Consider the following 18864-nt stretch of genomic DNA (forward strand, 5'->3'; position numbering starts at 1 on the left):
CGACCAACGTCAGTCAAATGTCAATTTGACAATTAATAGGTTATGTAGATTGCAATTTGCAGGTTGTTTTTATTAAAAAATCTCAAATAAACTGTAAAATCATGTTCATAACTAATGTTTTGCTAAAAAAAGCCAAAAGCAAGTAAGTTTTTTTTGAGAATTCATAATTTACGAAACAATATTTCACTGTTTTTTTGTTACTTTATTAATTTCATAAATAAATTTTAAATTTTTATATTGTATTTATAAATCCAAAATCTTTATTTTGTAGACATATAATGGTTCTCATGGAAAGTGTTGTTTCGGGACATAAATTTAACGCTGTAAGAGAGAGACTAGCAGATAAATTGGAATTACTCCGCTACGATCCATACAGTAAGTAATTATGTTTTAAATTTATCTGAGATTTAGTCCACAGACGCTGTCCTGTATAATTAAAATTGTTTGATAGATGTTGCGGCTGTTTATTTTCTTATCATCTAATTACCTTAATTATTAACCTTTCTTCTGTTTTACATTAAGAATAAATAACAGAAATTGGGCTACATTTACGCCTATAATTAGCTTATGGGTAATAGGGAGTCATTTCAGATATATTACTACTTGCAACCAACACTTTATAAAAAGGCATTTCATATGTTAAATTCAGTAGATTTTAAATCAGATAGTGTGGATTTCATTAGCAGTTTAATATCATTTATCCAAGTCTAGCTGTTTAATTGAAAGTTAAAAAACATAGTTCAGGCTGCTAGTTAATTGTGAAGAAGTAATTTGAACATTGACTCAATCAAGCCAATAACTATGCTACTAATTGATCTAGTTGGCTACATACAGAAACATAATAAAACTGTTAGATGTGTAATTTAATCCCTCAGGCCCCGGAATCACAGACACAATAGAAAATCTATTGTGTCGCGGCCCGATCGGTGGTCAAGGGGTTAAGATTTAAAGTTGAATAGGCTCAATCTCATATAATGGTTTATTATATTAGTTATATAATAAACCATTATTTATTATATAACTGATATAATAAACCATTATTTTTCAGCGCATAGGTAATGAAAGAATGGGGTGGTAAATAAAAAACTATATATTTTTATAATAGATTTAATGCATTCTGGGAAACAATCTTTTTGTGTTGGATTGTTACAGTATTTAACTTGTAATAAGTATAATAAACCCCAAGAGATCTTTGAGTGGTCCCAAAAGTTACAGATTAACTTGAGTGTCATGCATACATTATTACAGTAAATCGCTACTGCACTTTCTAATCTACCTTTAATGTAGTACCTGTGTGTACCTCGAAATGACATGAAACTCACAAGATTTCTTCTTTTCTAATTTCAATTAATGAAAACAGTGCTATATTGTACCTTCATCTATTTTTTTTAAACATTGGAGTGTATGTTACTTCAATATAGCATCAGCAAACTGGTAAATTACCCAAAGCTACCAGATAGATTCTTGTTATTTTTATTGAAGCGTGGGGATCGAACCCACAACCTCTGTAAGAATTAATAAAATAATTTATCACATGCCTTGACTCATAATTATTAGTATTAAAAAATGAGATATTTTTCAATTAATGTTTATTTTTATGATCAAATATCATGGTAATATTTTTTTCTTTTGCAGTTCAACATGAAAGTCTATACAAGGAGAGGAAGAAGATAAAAAGTATCAAGAAGTAAGATTAAATATAGGAAAAAAGCGTAGGAATAATGTACAAATTAATTATTTCAATAGTTTATTTAGTTACTGTATTTTAAAACAATAAACAAGTCTTTGGAATAATTGTTTTATTTCTATAAATTCTATCGCAAGTTGTATATAGGGTTGCCAACTTTCGTAGTATCTCAGTAGGAATTTTTTTAGTTTATTTATAATTAACATTTTTTAGTAAACAAGAGTATTTGACATATATTTGAATGTTTTAATAGGGTCTTAAACTTTTTTTTTTCGTTATTCAAGAATGATCAGGTATCAATGATGTTGGCAACACTATTCACTCAACACAAATTTGTTTATTTTTGTATGAATACCTTATTTATTACATAAATGTCATGACAAAGAATTAAATAATATTAACATTGCTACAATACTTAGGATTTAAAATGGAAAACCTTACAATGTTTAAAACATTATAGAATAATCCAATTACAATATAAAGTAATAATTAAAATGTGATTATAAATAATGTTGAATGAATTATAATATACTCTATATTTAATTTAGAACATGTCTACATAGTAAATTCTCTATTCTTAAGAATACAATATTTATTTATTAAAATTAAAACAAAGTGCATTGTTGAAATTAAGTGCAATTTCGTATTTCATTTTTTATATATTTTTAATACTGGCAATAAATGCTACGCTAATAAAACATTTATAATTTATATTACATCCAAATATTAATTATAGGCCAAAAATATTAAATTAATTTTACATATTTGAAAACAGTAATAATTTTAAATATCAATGAATAAAATATGAATAAAGGAACACTTACAACTATTCTCACTATTTCCTATTTGATAAAACTTTACAATTACAATAACAAGTTACCGATTTTAAATAACTTTAAGTTAAGATGTGGTCATACTGGCTCAGAATTAAATTGACTAGAATATGCAAAATACATAGTTATGACATATTTATGTACTTTTACAAAATATTGTTAAAACCGTTAAGTACAATAACATCCAGAAAGTAATAAGATAATTAAAATGTAAACTGCAAGCTTCCATTATGTACTGTAAATAAAATTAGATTTCAGAATCCTTACAAAATTAATTATTTTACTCTCTTACATATGAAAGGGCTGTCACAATTTCTTAAACATTCTTGGAATAGAAATTAGTAGGAAGAATATTATAATAAAATCTGCCCGCTATAAGAATATTTATGAATATTTTGCACTCACAATCATTGTGAGTTGTTATTTTTTAGATATTTCCTTAACTTTTTTTTCTATAATAATTGTACTTAATATACGAGACAACATGAGTTGATTTTATTTTAAATATATTATTATAGTCACGTGTATCAATATGTAAGTCCAATATTCTTAAAAATTAATTATTTTATATTCTTATAATTATTCTAAAGAACTGAATAAGCAAATGTCATAGTTTCATAGTTGGTCCTCTAATGACGAAAATATAAGTAGTATTCATAGAAAAGAGTGGAATGAAAAATATCTACTTGTAGAAAACATGAAATATGAATTTCTAACTAACGGTCTTACTAATAAAATGTTACCCATTCGCTATGCAATGGATTAGTTATTGCAATAACCTGTCTTGCTTTTATGCATTGCTTTTAGCAAGAGCAGGACACAGCTATGGTAGAAAATGGTAGAAATTTATCCATTGTTAAACTTTTTATTAGTAAGGCCGTAAGACAATATTTTTGATGTGAAACATCTATAGGCTCACTTGTAAACCGAATTGTTGACGTGGCGACGCTTGCCATGGCGACGGGTCGCCACGCTATACACATCTATAGGCTCACTTGTAAACCGAATTGTTGACGTGGCGACGCTTGCCATGGCGACGGGTCGCCACGCTATACACATCTATAGGCTCACTTGTAAACCGAATTGTTGACGTGGCGACGCTTGCCATGGCGACGGGTCGCCACGCTATACACATCTATAGGCTCACTTGTAAACCGAATTGTTGACGTGGCGACGCTTGCCATGGCGACGGGTCGCCACGCTATACACATCTATAGGCTCACTTGTAAACCGAACAATGTTTCACATCTGCCAGGCGTCCCATGACGGCTCACATTTTTTTTTATTGAAAATAATTAAAATATATTTAAAAGTGCGTTACCCGTAAGTACCTTATCTTGCTTTAGAAAATATTTATAAATGAATATAATTTTTTAACTAGCAACAAGAAATAAGTTCCTAATTTATTAGTGGTATTGTGTCCTATATTTTCGTTTATTCTACGTTATTAAAAATCCTAGCCATAATATTATGAATTATGTGATATAAAAATATGCCGTGTGGTGCCGGCCTAGAATAGCACTACCCCATCTCTACCCGTGGGTGTCGTAAAAGGCGACTAAGGGTTAACTACATGCAAACGGGCAGCAGCGTTATGCATGATCTCCCTCACCATCAACTGCGCTCGCCAACCCGCCTGCCAAGCGTGGCGAGTATTGGCACTTTTCCCCCCGTAGACTCAAAACAACATGAAAAGTACGACCACAACCAGGCCCCTAGTACCCGGCAGCCCCGCTATTCCTGGCTACGGTAGCGGTCATGGTAACGGCGGGGCGGGGGGTGCTAAGAATCACCGGATGCGATCCGGCTACCACTCCCGACGACCCCTGGCCCTGGTAACATACAACGCACGCACATTGAGGACGGACGAAAAGATTGTTGAGCTGGAAGAAGAATTGAGTAAATTACGATGGGATGTTATAGGGTTATCAGAAGTCCGAAGAGAGGGGGAGGACACGGTAACCCTGACGTCCGGTAATTTATTCTTCTACCGGGAGGGCGACCAAAAAGCCCAAGGTGGAATAGGGTTTATCGTTCGCAGACCCCTCATCAACAATATCATAGCCATCGAAAGTGTGTCGAGCAGGGTAGCGTACCTGATCCTCAAAATATCAGATAGATATTCTTTGAAGGTCATTCAGGTCTACGCACCGACCTCAACACACTCCGATGAAGATGTGGAGGTTATGTATGAGGACATCAGTAGAGCCATACACACCTCGAAAACACATTTCAATATTGTGATGGGGGATTTCAACGCGAAACTGGGCAAAAGAGGCGATGATGAGTTGAGAGTGGGGCAATTTGGATTTGGGCAGCGCAACCCGAGGGGCCAGAGGCTCGCTGAGTTTCTGGAAAGAGAAGGACTCTTTATGATGAATTCTTTTTTCCAGAAATCTCCGCATAGGAAGTGGACCTGGATAAGCCCCGACGGTAAAACGAGGAATGAGATTGACTTTATCATGACAACAAAGAGACATATATTCAATGATGTTTCTGTGATCAACAGGGTGAAAACCGGCAGCGATCACCGTATGGTAAGAGGCACATTGAATATAGATATAAAACTCGAAAGGTCTCGCTTGATGAAGTCAACTCTTCGACCGTTCCGCACCCAGATTCAGAACCCCGAAAGCTTTCAACTCGAGCTCCAAAATCGCTTCGCTTGCCTAGGCGATGACGTATCTGTGGACGATCTGAACAACAGGCTTATCGAAACGATTCGTACGGTAGGGTTGCATCACTGCAAGATTCCCCGTAAGAATCAATCACAAAAACTTTCCGACCATACCCTCAAGCTCCTGGCAGAGCGACGCTCTTTGCTACTGAATACTTCCGACGATGCGAAGTCATATAGGCAGCTCAATAGACGAATTACAAAGTCCTTGCGACACGATATCCGCTCCTTCAATACTAAAAATATTGAAGAAGCGATACAGCGAAATAAAGGCTCAAAAGTGTTCGCAAGAGATGGATCTATTGGGCAAAGCCGGCTGACTAAGCTGAAGACGGAAAGTGGCAAAATTGTGTCGTCTCAACCGGAGCTACTAGGAGAGGTCGAGAAGTTTTATGGACAACTTTACACCTCCGTTGCTAAGCCTGTTGCGAGTCCGGCGAAAGATCCTAGAGCCCGACTTACCCGACATTACACCGAAGATATCCCGGACATCAGCCTGTACGAGATTAGGATGGCTCTCAAACAGCTTAAGAACAACAAGGCGCCGGGTGAGGATGGAATCACCTCTGAGCTTCTGAGAGCGGGTGGCAAACCAATCCTCAGAGTGCTACAGAGATTATTCACTTCCACCTTACTCGAGGGCACAGCGCCACAAGCGTGGAGCAGCAGTATGGTTGTCCTCTTTTTCAAAAAGGGAGACAAAACCCAGTTGAAGAACTACAGGCCAATATCACTGCTGAGCCACGTTTATAAGTTGTTCTCGAGAGTCATCACGAATCGTCTCGAACGCAGGCTAGATGACTTCCAGCCTCCCGAACAAGCCGGTTTCCGAAGAGGCTTTAGCACCATGGACCACATTCATACGCTGCGGCAGATTATACAGAAGACGGAGGAGTATAATCTGCCATTATGCTTAGCGTTTGTGGACTATGAAAAAGCCTTTGATTCGATCGAGACTTGGGCCGTGTTGAAGTCTCTCCAGCGTTGCCGCATTGACTATCGGTATGTCGAAGTGTTGAGAAGCTTGTATGATAACGCCACTATGTCAGTCCGGGTTCAGGAGCATTGCACGAAGGCAATTCCTCTGCAGCGCGGCGTCAGACAAGGAGACGTCATATCTCCAAAACTTTTTACCGCTGCTTTGGAAGATGTCTTCAAGCTCCTGGACTGGCAAGGATTTGGCATCAATGTTAATGGCGAGTACATCACTCACCTTCGATTTGCCGACGATATCGTAGTCATGGCGGAGTCCCTGGAGGACCTCAATACAATGCTCGGTGACCTCTACAGAGTTTCACAACAAGTGGGCCTTAGCATGAACATGGACAAGACGAAAATCATGTCGAATGTCCATGTTGTGCCCACTCCGGTTTCAGTTGGAAACTCTGTGCTCGAAATTGTTGACGAGTATATTTACCTGGGACAAACTGTCCAATTAGGTAAGTCCAATTTCGGGAAAGAGGTCAATCGTCGAATCCGACTCGGATGGGCAGCGTTCGGGAAACTATACAACATCTTTTCGTCCAAGATCCCGCAGTGCCTGAAGACGAAAGTCTTCGAGCAGTGTGTGTTGCCAGTGTTGACCTACGGATCTGAGACGTGGTCCCTAACCGCGGGCATTGTGCACAAGCTCCGCGTCGCTCAACGAGCTATGGAAAGGGCTATGCTCGGGGTTTCTTTGCGTGATCGAATCAGAAATGAGGAGATCCGCAAAAGAACTCAAGTCACCGACATAGCCCACCGGATTAGCAAGTTGAAGTGGAGCTGGGCTGGGCACATAGCCCGTAGAACCGATGGCCGTTGGGGCAGAAAGGTTCTAGAATGGAGACCACGTACAGGACGACGCAGCGTAGGACGGCCTCAAACAAGATGGACAGACGACCTGATCAAGGTGGCGGGGAGCCGCTGGATGCAGGCCGCTGGTGATCGGCCGTTCTGGAAGTCTTTGGGGGAGGCCTATGTCCAACAGTGGACGTCCAATGGCTGACGACGATATAAAAACACCAAGGATAAGATTCGAGGCACAATTTTGAGGGAAAATTATCTTTTTCCCCCACTCCTCTTTATTTCCTAGGAAAAATTCTAAATTTCCTAATACTAGATAAGAATAGGGTTGTCAAATATGATTCTCTAATTTTAACATTTTTAAATAAGTTACACACTACTAGCTCAAATCCATATCAATAATAAATTATTTTAATCAAATTTTAATATAATTTTATAAAATAAGACAAGAATATATTATCTGTACTAATAAAATTTCAAATTACAATACTAAATAAAATATAATCTTACATCTTAATAATTCAAGTTATAGTTTATGTGAAATCTTATTCTAAAATATAGTTAAAAATATTTACAAATTAAAATTTATTTAGAATATAACGCAGAGATTCTTGTATTTAAAACATATAATTGACTTAAAGTATCCGAAAATCAAAACGAAAATGAACTCTTACATCTTACCAAAAAAAAAAAAATTAAATCAAACTATTTTCCAATTTTTTTATAAACATATTTAAATGTCAATTTAACATAAAAACAGATAGTATGAAGACAAGGATATTTCTTTTTTTATTAATTTTTTTGCAAATTTTTTATCTACTGTAGGTGCTTAAAATGTTCTTGTAAGCTACCTTTGATTATAAAATTCTTAAAACTATTGACAGTTGAGATAAGGAACATTTTTATAATTTGTTTATTTTACCTATATATTAATGAAAATTGCATAAATAATTAAAAATTATGAAACATACATATTTCAAAACTTTAACTTAGCATGTAAGTTATTTAACAAGTTCTAAGCTAGAAAATATAAAAAATAACTAGCGCTTAATAAACTACACAATTTTTGGGACATAAAAACCCAGAAAACGCATTGAAACAAGACATTTTTATAAAGATATTGACACATATAAATGTATAGAATTTGAGAGACAACATTATCCTTAAATTAAGTTACATAATATACATAAGTTTTATTTTATTCAAACAGGTTTTAATATCATTTTTTAAATGATAGAGAAATATTTAGAAATCAAGTATTAAACACAAGGTAAAATACTTCTTTGGAGGAATAATAAATATTCCTGTCAATAAATTAAATCTGCATTCATTTTAAAGGTGATTTTGTTTGTAAATGAACAATTCACCACAATAATAAAGATTTTTATAGTCTATATATGACATCAAATAACGAAGTAAATATTGAAATTAGACCTTATTACAAATAACTTAAAACGGATAATGGCATAACTACATTTAAAATTCGAGCATTTTATAGTATGAAATGTATAATAAAATAATGAGTTCAAATGTGAACCTTATTTCAGACAATTTAGAGTTGTTTATAGTGTAGCAAAATATATATGTATCGTATATTATTAAATCATAGAGATCATAGAGCTTCATGACTATCGTATTCCAAAGGAGAATGGGCAAATTGGGCCTGAAACTTGGGCTAAGACCAATACACACGAAATAATGTTTTTGTGATAGATCATTACATATACCTTACGAAAAAAATAAAATAAAAAAATAAATCAACCGGGTTGTTGTACAGTCAAGGCAAAAAGTTTTATTTATTTGGCTATTTTTTTGCGCACAATAACGGTGTTTTTAATTCGAGTGAAGTAAATATAAATCTAAATGTTACTGGAGTGACTGAGTTTAACCACAAAAATCGTCTAACTACGTTGAATTATAATAAACACGGTATAGGTACCTGTTACAAAACATAATATTAGTGTATTTCGGTTATTAGAAGGCTTAAGATTAGTACGTATTAAGGTATTTGTAAGTGAAAGTGAATTGGAGTAACATAAAGATATTATTATTGTCTTATAACAGTTATTTACTGCAAAAAATATTATACACAAATAAATAAAACTTGATGTGACTGTACAAAAACCCGGTTGATTATTTTTTTATATATATTTTTCCCGTTATCTATGTGTTATGATCTATTATAAAAACAATATCTCATGTGTATTGGTCCAACTCAAGGGTTCAGGCCCAACTTCCATAGTAAAATGCCCATTCTCCTTTATAAACTTTTAGCATTCCAAATTAAAACGCCTTTCAGAAATACATTAGAACGGTTTGAAACATTTTAGAATTCCAAATTCAAAAATACATTAGAACGGTTTTCGGATTACGAATTTCGAATTCCATATACAAATGGTCACTGTCACAGATAACACAGATTCAAGCACTAGTCACTTGTCAAGTCATTTGCTCGATCAGCGGAGCAATGTCGGGATACTTTCATGCGAAGAACTCCGCTTTGCTCGCCATGTCGAACTCGGATTCCTCCATTTTGTACATCTCGATCAACTGCAAGAGATTTGTATTATTGTTTAGTTGGTATATTTTAGTTTGGTCGATAAATGGAAATTAATTCAAATATTTTTAGTATGTACATAAGGGCTGATTTTTCAATGCTTGGATAAAACTTATTCGTCGAATAATGTATAAAACTACCATTTTAAAAACGTATTCTAATTGCCCGTATTTGACAGTTTACGTGACATTTTAATATTATCGTGTAATACTTTATTGGACGGATAAGTTTTATCCAAGCATTGAAAAATCGGCCCTTAGAGGAATAGTGTCTAATCAACTTCTTCCATTGACAAAATTCTAGATATTGGCCATTACAAGATACAGTTTTAGGGTGCACTCACACACATCAGTCACCGTCACGGCACGTCACCGGACAGGATTAAAAAAAAATATGTATCAATAGTTCTAGTATGACTCTGTTCCCACACGACAGTCGCCGGCACGAAATCTATCAGTGACGTCACCGGTCAGGCACGTCAAATAATCTTTCCATACATGTATCATACTTTTATCCCCACTCACCCGGTGCCGTCACGTCTCAGTTCAGTCAGCGTCGTGCTACCGTCAATAATTGCTACATGTTCTGTAGCGTGACACAAGTCTAATCACTGACTAACCTGATGTATGTGTTCAATGATTCAGTCAAACCGGCGACGTGACTGACGGACAACATGACGGTGACTGGTGTTTGTGGATACGTACACAAACCGTCACCGATCAGTCAACGGTGACTTGACGGTGACTGATGTGTGTGAGTGCACCCTTAAAATTATCATCTGCACATTTTCCCAATTTTTAATTAAATTAAAAGAATATAATTATTAATTAAATCAATTCCTATATCATCTACTTGATTTCATAAAAAACTAGCCGTCCGCCCCGGCTTCGCCCGTGGTACATAATATTTACGTTTTCTCTACATAAGAACCATCCTCGTACTTCAAGGAATATAATAAAAAAAGAATTATCGAAATCGGTTCAGCCGCTCTCGAGTTATGCGCTTACCAACACATTTTGCGATTCATTTTTATATATAAGATATCATAAATCAACTATTTCATAGTTGGTAATTTAATTTTGAATTTTATCTATACTAATATTATAAAGCTGAAGAGTTTGTTTGTTTGTTTGTTTGAACGCGCTAATCTCGGGAATAAGTGGTCCGATTTGAAAAATTCTTTCGGTGTTAGATAGCCCATTTATCGAGGAAGGTTATAGGCTATATATCATCACGCTACGACCAACAGGGGTGGAGCCACGGGGGTGAAACCGCGCGGAGCAGCTCTGTCTGTTAAATATAATACTTTTAAGATGTACTTACGTTATCAATATCCTTAGAGAGTTCTTCCACTTGCTTGTCATGTGTTGCTTTCAGCTTCTCTTTTTCGCGGTTTTGTTTGATTGTTTGTGTCTGGAAGTTATTTCAAATCATACATTACCATTCTAATATTAAGGGAGGTTTATTTCTCCAATATCATAAAATTTGCATGCTGTTTTTTAATGACGGCTAAACATGTTGTACCTACTATAAGTAAAAATGTAACATCTAAAAATACCATGTTTAACGTAAATAAAGAATTATGAATTATGATGAATATTGTCTAGCCTGTTATATAGAGTTGACATAAAGAAATTCGATTAAATACTGGTCACCAAAATCGGCTTTCTATCGTTAGCCATAAATGATAAACCATAAAAAAAACTTTTTAATTTTTATCAATCGAAATTTTTGCTTATTTGAAAGTTCATGAAAACTACTTGTTTGTCAGCATTTTACAAGACCACATTTTATTAATCACATTTATTTTGTGCCATCGCGTTCACGTTCAACATTCCATGCCAATAGGGTTGCCTGGAAGAGATTGCTTTTAAGCAATAAGGCCGCCTTTTTGTATCTATGTCGTGGTCATATCGTAAATTTGCTCATTTCATGATATGACTGGCCATTTCACGAAATGGTCGCATTTCTTGAAATGGCCAATTTAGTTTGGCCACATCATGATGTGGCTTGATCAGATCAATGATAAGAAATCGTTTCACGATATGGCCAACTAATCGCGCGGTTTTTTCATGAAATGATCAAAAGTATTTGATCATATCGTAAAATAGTTACATTAATCATTGGTAGAGGCGCTGCAAGGTCTGTGTTTATGTGATAAGACGGCGGCCGCGCGCTGGCGAAAATTTAATTATTCGCAGTTAAAAACTTCATAATTCGTTTAATAACAATATGAAGAAATTCATAGCAAAGAATTTACGACGGTTCGAGTACTATGGAAAATGTGGATATCTTATATGTATTGAAGAAAAAATGCGTCTTAAATAAAATAATTTAAGACGCATTTTTTCTTTTAGGATATATATTCATATATCCTACTATAGTATTATAATTGTTTGTTTTTTAAAAAGCGATTCTGCTTCTGGCACTCGCCGGCCGCTGCCGCGGCACGCTCGCTTTGCTCGCTCGGCTCGTGCGTTGTTTATCAAAGTCTAACCTAACCTAACCTAACTGTTTTTTATTGCAAAAACGATTCGCTTCTAACATTCGCCGGCCGCTGTCGCGGAACTAACTTGAATGACATTAAACAAGTTTATAGAATATGTATTCTGAATTTTAATATTTTATGGACTCTTTATATTTTATACGATCTGGCCAAATGTGGATGGCCAAATCGTGAAACGTTGACGATTTAACGATCTGATCAAACTATGTTGGCCATTTCATGAAATGCGACCATTTCGTGAAATGATCGATCATATCATGAAATGAGCAAATCTACGATATGGCCACGACATCTATACGCCCTGTCTGTTTTTTAAATTATTGTATTTCGTTTTTTTATGCTTGGTATATATCAATACTAATATTATAAATGCGAAAGTAACTCTGTCTGTCTGTCTGTTACTCAATCACGCCTAAACTACTGAACCAATTTTCATGAAATTTGGTATGGAGATATTTTGATACCCGAGAAAGGACATAGGCTACTTTTTATCCCGGGACAATGACGCAATCCCGGAAATCCCACGGGAACGGGAACCGGTTTTTCTTTGACTGCGCGGGCGAAGCCGCGGACGGAAACCTAGTGTACAATAAAGTATCAAATAAATAAATTATTTTACCTTTCTCTCATCCATGAACTTCTTAGTATTGTTCTGTTTCTTCTCTCGCAAGCGGCGATCTTTTTCCTGTTTTGTTTTCAATGTTTTGTCATTGGCCACTTCCTTGCTTGTCTCTACGCTGATTTTCGCTTGACGGGTGTTCATTTCTTTTAGTTCCCTGGTGGAAAAAAGTATGTGTTATTACACACATTTAAGGCTTTTATCAGCGATTTCAGTTTTTGGGCCTTAGATTATTTTAAAGTAACTTGACAAACGTTGTTTTTTATGTTTTAAAACGTTTTAAATGCCTTGTTTCTGCAGTTGGAATAAAACGGCCTAATAATTGTATACTTATATTCGTTTATCATCTTTAGCAGATTGCGTTGGTGGCAATGCTGTAGTTCACATCATGAAAAAAATTGGCACCCTATAGATCTGACCTGTGTTACAAGCCTTTATGTAGTGATCCCCAGCTAGCCCACCAGCTTCTTTTCTTATTTACCCTGGTGATGAAGCTTATTTTATGTAAGGATCACTAGTTACCCCACCTGCTTTTGCTCATTCTGTCCTGGTGACGGACCTTATACATGTATATTCACCTCTCATGCTTGGCCTCCAACTGCTTCATCTGCGCCAGCTGGGTCTGCTCCATCATCTTCTTGAGCAGTTCCCTCTGATCATTGAGCCGTGTCCGAGCAGCAGCACATTCCTCACGTCTGTGCCGAGCTGCTAATTCTGCCCAGGCGGAGGATTGTTCCGTTACTAGAGTGCGGAATGTGGCGTCGTTGCTTAGTTGCTCCTTGCTGGAATGGATTTTTGTTAGCATTGGAGAAAACGTTACTTAATTATTTCTTGCTGGAACTCAAACATTTATTTATTCAATTAGACTTCTTCTAGAAGCACTTTTGAAACGTCATTAGGTACATATTTTTAACATTTACCAAAGATTCGGAAAGCAGTATCTACAGAGAAGAATCGGCAAGAAACTCCATAGTTGCTCTTTTTAATCATGTCAGTTTTACAATTTAATTTTACAAATTACATATGTAACATCATACAGTGGTGGTCATATAATTAAGAACGCTGATACAAAGGGAACATTTTTTCAGACTAAGATGCATAACTAATTTCATGTAATTATTTTTATTTTTCTCGATATAGAAATACTTTTCCAACAAATCACTGTATTCATTAATACACGTGATTAGCCTTAAAATTAATAGACAAACTTTTTACACTACTTCTAAACATAGTATTCCTATTTACTAGCTGGTCACGTAATTAAGAACGCTGAATAGTTTATACTTTTATTCAAATTTCAAGAGAGAACACTCGACTCCATTTGTTGTGTGTTGTGGTTGTTTGTATAATTTTGGCGCCATTAAGTGTTGCAAAAGATTAAAAGTGTTTACTTCTCATAAAAAAAAAATGGAAAAAAATAAAAGTTGTGATAAATCTACTAGGGAAGTTATAATAAAACTTCGCGGGAAGAATTGGTCCTATAAAAAGTGCATCTGCAATGTTCAAACTATGGTTTTCCACGCTATAAGGCATTTTGATACGTATCAAACAACTTCAGATGTCTCACGTATGCCAAGACAGAAAAAACAACTCCTCAAGATGACCGAAACATTGTCCGTATGGTGAAACAAAATCCTTTTAAAGGGTCCAATGGGCTGAGAAAAGAATATTTCGGCGAAAATAACCCTTCAGCAATCTCAGCACGCACTACTCGAAGACGTTTGGTAGAAGAAAAATTGCACGGTCGGATAGCAAGAAAAGTACCCATGTTGAAACTTTGCCACAGGCAAGCCCGGCTTAGATTTGCAAGAAAATATGAAAACTGGACTGTGCGACAGTGGAAAAATGTACTTTTCTCTGACTAAACGAAAATAAACAGAGTATGTTCCGATGGAAAACGATATGTTCGACGTCCTCCGAATACAGAATTCGACCCTAAGTACACGAAAGTTACATTAAAGCACGGTGGTGGAAATGTGAAAATTTGGGGGTGCTTTTCTGGACATGATGTTGGACCTGTAAAGTTGATAGAAGGTAACATGAATCAATTCCAATACAAAAATATACTGGAAGAAACAATGTTACCTTATGCTGAAGAAGTTCTACCGGTTATTTGGACATTCCAGCATGACAATGATCCAAAGCACACTGCACACACTGTAAAGGAATTTCTAACAGCGCAGTCAGTTTCTGTTTTGGACTGGCCAGCTAACAGCCCTGACCTAAACCCAATAGAGAATCTGTGGTTCGAAGTAAAGAAAAAGGTTTCAAATACACAGTGTCGAAATTTAAGGGAGCTGTACGACGTTTTCTTAGAAGAATGGAACTCTATTTCTCTAGGAAAATGTCAAAAATTAATAGAGTCAATGCCTCGGCGGTGTAAAGCAGTAATTAAAAGCCGTGGACATGCTATTAAATATTAATTTCAGTTAAAAATGTATTAACTTGCTTTACAAATTTTTCTCGCAACGTATTATTGTATTTTTTTTAAATGAAAGTGTCATACAAAACAATTCCCGAGCAGATAAATTAATCGTTCTTAATTATTTGTCAAGCTTCACTATTATTTGAATGTGTTGCTTTGGTAAAATAAATTATTTTTGAATAAAATATAGTTAGCGATTTTATTATTTATTCTTAACCTCAGTTGCTCTATTAATGTGGCTATTTGTTGACATAACTAGTTGCTTCTCAGAAGGTGCACATCTCTGTGTATGACATTATTTAAATAAAAATTTATAGTACTTCAGATCGTTCTTAATTATATGACCACCACTATATATAGTGCTGTTTGGGTAGTGTATCGAAATGGCGCGCGAAAACTTATCGCACGAGACATGTATCTTCTGACTTAAAGTTTCTGTTTGAGTAAAGTTTTGATTCATATGGTATGGGAAAAGTAAAGAGAAAACAATGCGCAGTGCGCTCAGGCAATAATTTTGTTGAATCTATTGCATATTTACATTAATTAAGTCGGTACTAATTTTACACTACTTAAAACAAGCGAATCACCAAATAACATTTAGTTTCCTATAAATTCTGCCAAAACTACTTTTAAATATAACATTTTCAGCCGAGATCCACACCAAATAAAATCCAACAAACAATTTTACCCATAAACATAAAATAAAACATCAAACTCACTTTTTCCCCTTAATCATTTTCTCCAACGCAGAGCACTGCTGCTTCTGCAACAGCATTTTCTCCTTGGCGTGACGTTTGCGCATCGCTTCTAGATCCTTCTGCTGTTTCTTCCCGGTCTTCAGGAAGCCCTTGTCCTGACGGAGGGACTCCACCGTTATGGGCTCGAAGACTAGGGGCTCTGGAATTGTACAATAATAATAGTTAAAAAAAACTAAAAAACACGCTTTTTATAGAAAACCGAACTAAAAAATATAAAATTTTATCAAATTAGTGTATTGTCATCGGTCCTCAATAAATCTACAAAGTTTGAACGAAATCTGGCCGTTTATAGTGGGTCAAAATCGCGCCCAAAGAAGTCGGTTACAAACAAACATACAGGTGAAGCTAATATAAAGCGTGTAATAAATATATGCTAAGTATTGCCACAATAACGAAAATCTTGCTTGTTTTTTCCCGACTGCGCCAGGAAGGTAGTGTATTGTGCATAAGTTTGTCTTTCAAGACAAAATGTTTTCAACAAAATTTTTTTGATCTTTGATCAAAAGCTCAATTTAATGGAAAGAAAGGAGAAAATAATTCTTCCAATAAATTTTTTGCAGCAGTAGAATCAAAGGCAAATGTCCAGAACGCATCTCTTATATTGGCCATTTCTGCATATGACCATAAATCAACTCAATAAAATATTATTCTTGATACAATATCTCACTATAAGTTTATATGTTTGTTCATGGAAATACTTGAACCTTCGTCAATGAGGTGCAATTATATGTAATTTATTGTCTTCTTGGCCTTCGTACAGAGCCAAAATAATAAACGCAATAATATTTAGAAACATTTCCACGTCTGTGTTGTCTGTCATATGTTTCCTTTAAATATTATGAACTTTGGTTGATGACACGCAGCGTACAACGGCCTGAGGGCCAACTTAAGATATTCGTTTTTGTGTACATTTTTAGAACATATTTTGAACTCATATGGCACAAAGAATAGGCAAAAGTCTTAAAAACCTCAATACCGGCTATTTTAAAATATTAATAGTCTTCTAGAATATAAGAGTTTGATACCTATTATGTTTACAATGTAAATATGTAAATTATGTAAATTACGAATTGAAGAGTTGAGCCTGATTTATGGCGTGTCTATCTCTGGATTTGAAATTTTTGTGCCAGTGTTTGTTATCAAAATATCCTGAAGCTACTTGCCCTGGATATTTACTTGGATTTTACCATTCTTTACGACAAGTTTGAACTATTTTTTATCCTACTTATTGATCGATAGTATTTTCATAAACCTAATTTTAAAGCTTGTGATGGTAAACTGCGTTTAATTTCATTAAAATACTCTAATAGTCTAGTAAAGGAGAATATTTGGAAAATCTATTACCTTAATATTACACATTTTTATCTAGAAAGGATATAAAATCTGCAGATCTGTACATATGGCGAACAAAAATAACTTTCTAATTTAGTTCAATGACAGAGTTGAATATTATTATTATAGTAATGTGAAATTATCAGGTAAGTTGGAATTTTGATGTCATAATTATAACAAGAACAGACCTTTTTTTTCGTTGTATATTTACATTTATTTTATCCAATAAACATGCCGACGCGGTCGGTAAAAGTTTTTAAAATTGGTCGAGTAATTTATTAGGAACTACCTAACAGGAACAAAGAAAAAATAAGCCAAATCTTTTCTCTGTATAATGTAAACTAGTTTAGACTGGATAAAACCAGTTTAGATGATAAAGTAAAGAAAGTAAAATATTATTGCAATCATTTATATTTTCACAATTTTTTGTCGAATTTAAAAAAAACTTCAAAATAATAACTAGCTATAGGTAGTAAAAAATCCACCTTAAATTAGCTAGTATTTTTTCGATGTTTTGAAGAAAATGATCATATACATAACTATTACCTAGGTACCAAAACAAATCAATAAAAATAAAAATAAATTTCTCAAATTCTACTATTCTTTTAATTGATGATTCAATAAACAATAGAAACCTAAACATCACCAAACATACAACATTTTTTGAAGTAAAAAATCCATAGACACGCCAAAACAAAAAAATTCAACAAACCTTTATTCCTACTAATCCAATTCATTTCACAAAACACATTTTACACAAAAAACTGAATAAAACACCGCTTTCAGCTCTAGAGTTCAGAGCTATGAAGCCGCGTATCGCAGGAACGTTCTAAATTATTTTTAGTTGCGAGATGACGCGAAACCGAGGTTTTCAGATTAATGCTTCATATATTTATTAGTATCAAGGAACTAGATGAATAAACGTTGGAGATAATAAACGTTTTTACGGGTTTTTAAGACGGTTTTTTTTACGATGTCATCAAAAAAAAAACATACGTAGGACGCTTTATGCTAATTTTTCATTGATTCTATTTCATTAAATATAAGTTAAAATGTATGAATAAGAATGCAGCATTAAATAAATATGAAAAAAATCCTCTACAACTTAAGACACTCCGTCGGAAAATCGGTTAAACAGCAAATAAAACACGCTATGTGTGCCGAGCTCACGTGTCAGAAGTGAAACTTCTTTGACAAGATTCAATGATACCAAAATCGTCGCCTTACTCCATGACGTGACGGTATTGCCATGAAGCTTGAAATTTCACTCTCGACGCGTCAAAGTTTCACTTCAAAAACGAGATTTTATTTTGTATTTTCAAGAAAATAAAAAGTATTCCTCGTACTTAAAATAGAAATATTCTTGTTATTCTCAGTTAATACACGCGTTCTATTTATATTTTCAAATGTAAATACACATTTACCTGTAGCTTCGTGACCTTGGATCTATATTTTTAGTATTTATAGAATTTTATGGGAAAGCCGAAAGTCTATATTACATTAATATAACAGATACTATAGGTAAACCAGAATCTGATGGCAAATTGGGAAATCAAAATTTTGAGTGTGCAACCCTAGGGAAAATGGACTGAACGATCTTGATACTGCTTATTTTTTATTTTGTCCTCAACATCATTAGTCACATTACATATGTGAACAATACTGTACTTAATAATGAGATATCC

At 34.6% G+C, this 18864-nt stretch overlaps 2 protein-coding genes across 2 annotated transcripts in view; one reads left to right on the top strand and one right to left on the bottom strand.

Moving 5' to 3' along the window:
- mRpL33 (mitochondrial ribosomal protein L33) lies at positions 1 to 1794 on the top strand. Its single transcript, XM_090103648.1, has 3 exons — positions 1 to 142; positions 272 to 375; positions 1636 to 1794. Exons 1-3 carry the CDS (start codon positions 102 to 104, stop codon positions 1689 to 1691), a joined length of 201 nt encoding a protein of 66 aa, XP_089959774.1. The 5' UTR covers positions 1 to 101; the 3' UTR covers positions 1692 to 1794.
- Positions 1795 to 9363: 7569 nt separating this feature from the next.
- norpA (no receptor potential A) overlaps positions 9364 to 18864 on the bottom strand; it is a 42019-nt gene continuing 32518 nt past the window's right edge. Inside the window, exons 17-21 of the mRNA XM_090103661.1 lie at positions 15809 to 15986; positions 13243 to 13446; positions 12665 to 12821; positions 10863 to 10952; positions 9364 to 9532 (exon numbers count right to left, since the gene is read on the bottom strand). Coding sequence (XP_089959787.1) covers positions 9464 to 9532; positions 10863 to 10952; positions 12665 to 12821; positions 13243 to 13446; positions 15809 to 15986 — 698 coding nt within the window. The 3' untranslated portion in view covers positions 9364 to 9463. The remainder of the gene's footprint in view (positions 9533 to 10862; positions 10953 to 12664; positions 12822 to 13242; positions 13447 to 15808; positions 15987 to 18864) is intronic.

This window comes from Colias eurytheme, chromosome 7, assembly GCF_061535395.1.
Source record: "Colias eurytheme isolate Ceu_HAF_F1 chromosome 7, ilColEury1 Martin Lab GWU primary, whole genome shotgun sequence".
Taxonomy (NCBI): Eukaryota; Metazoa; Arthropoda; class Insecta; order Lepidoptera; family Pieridae; genus Colias; species Colias eurytheme.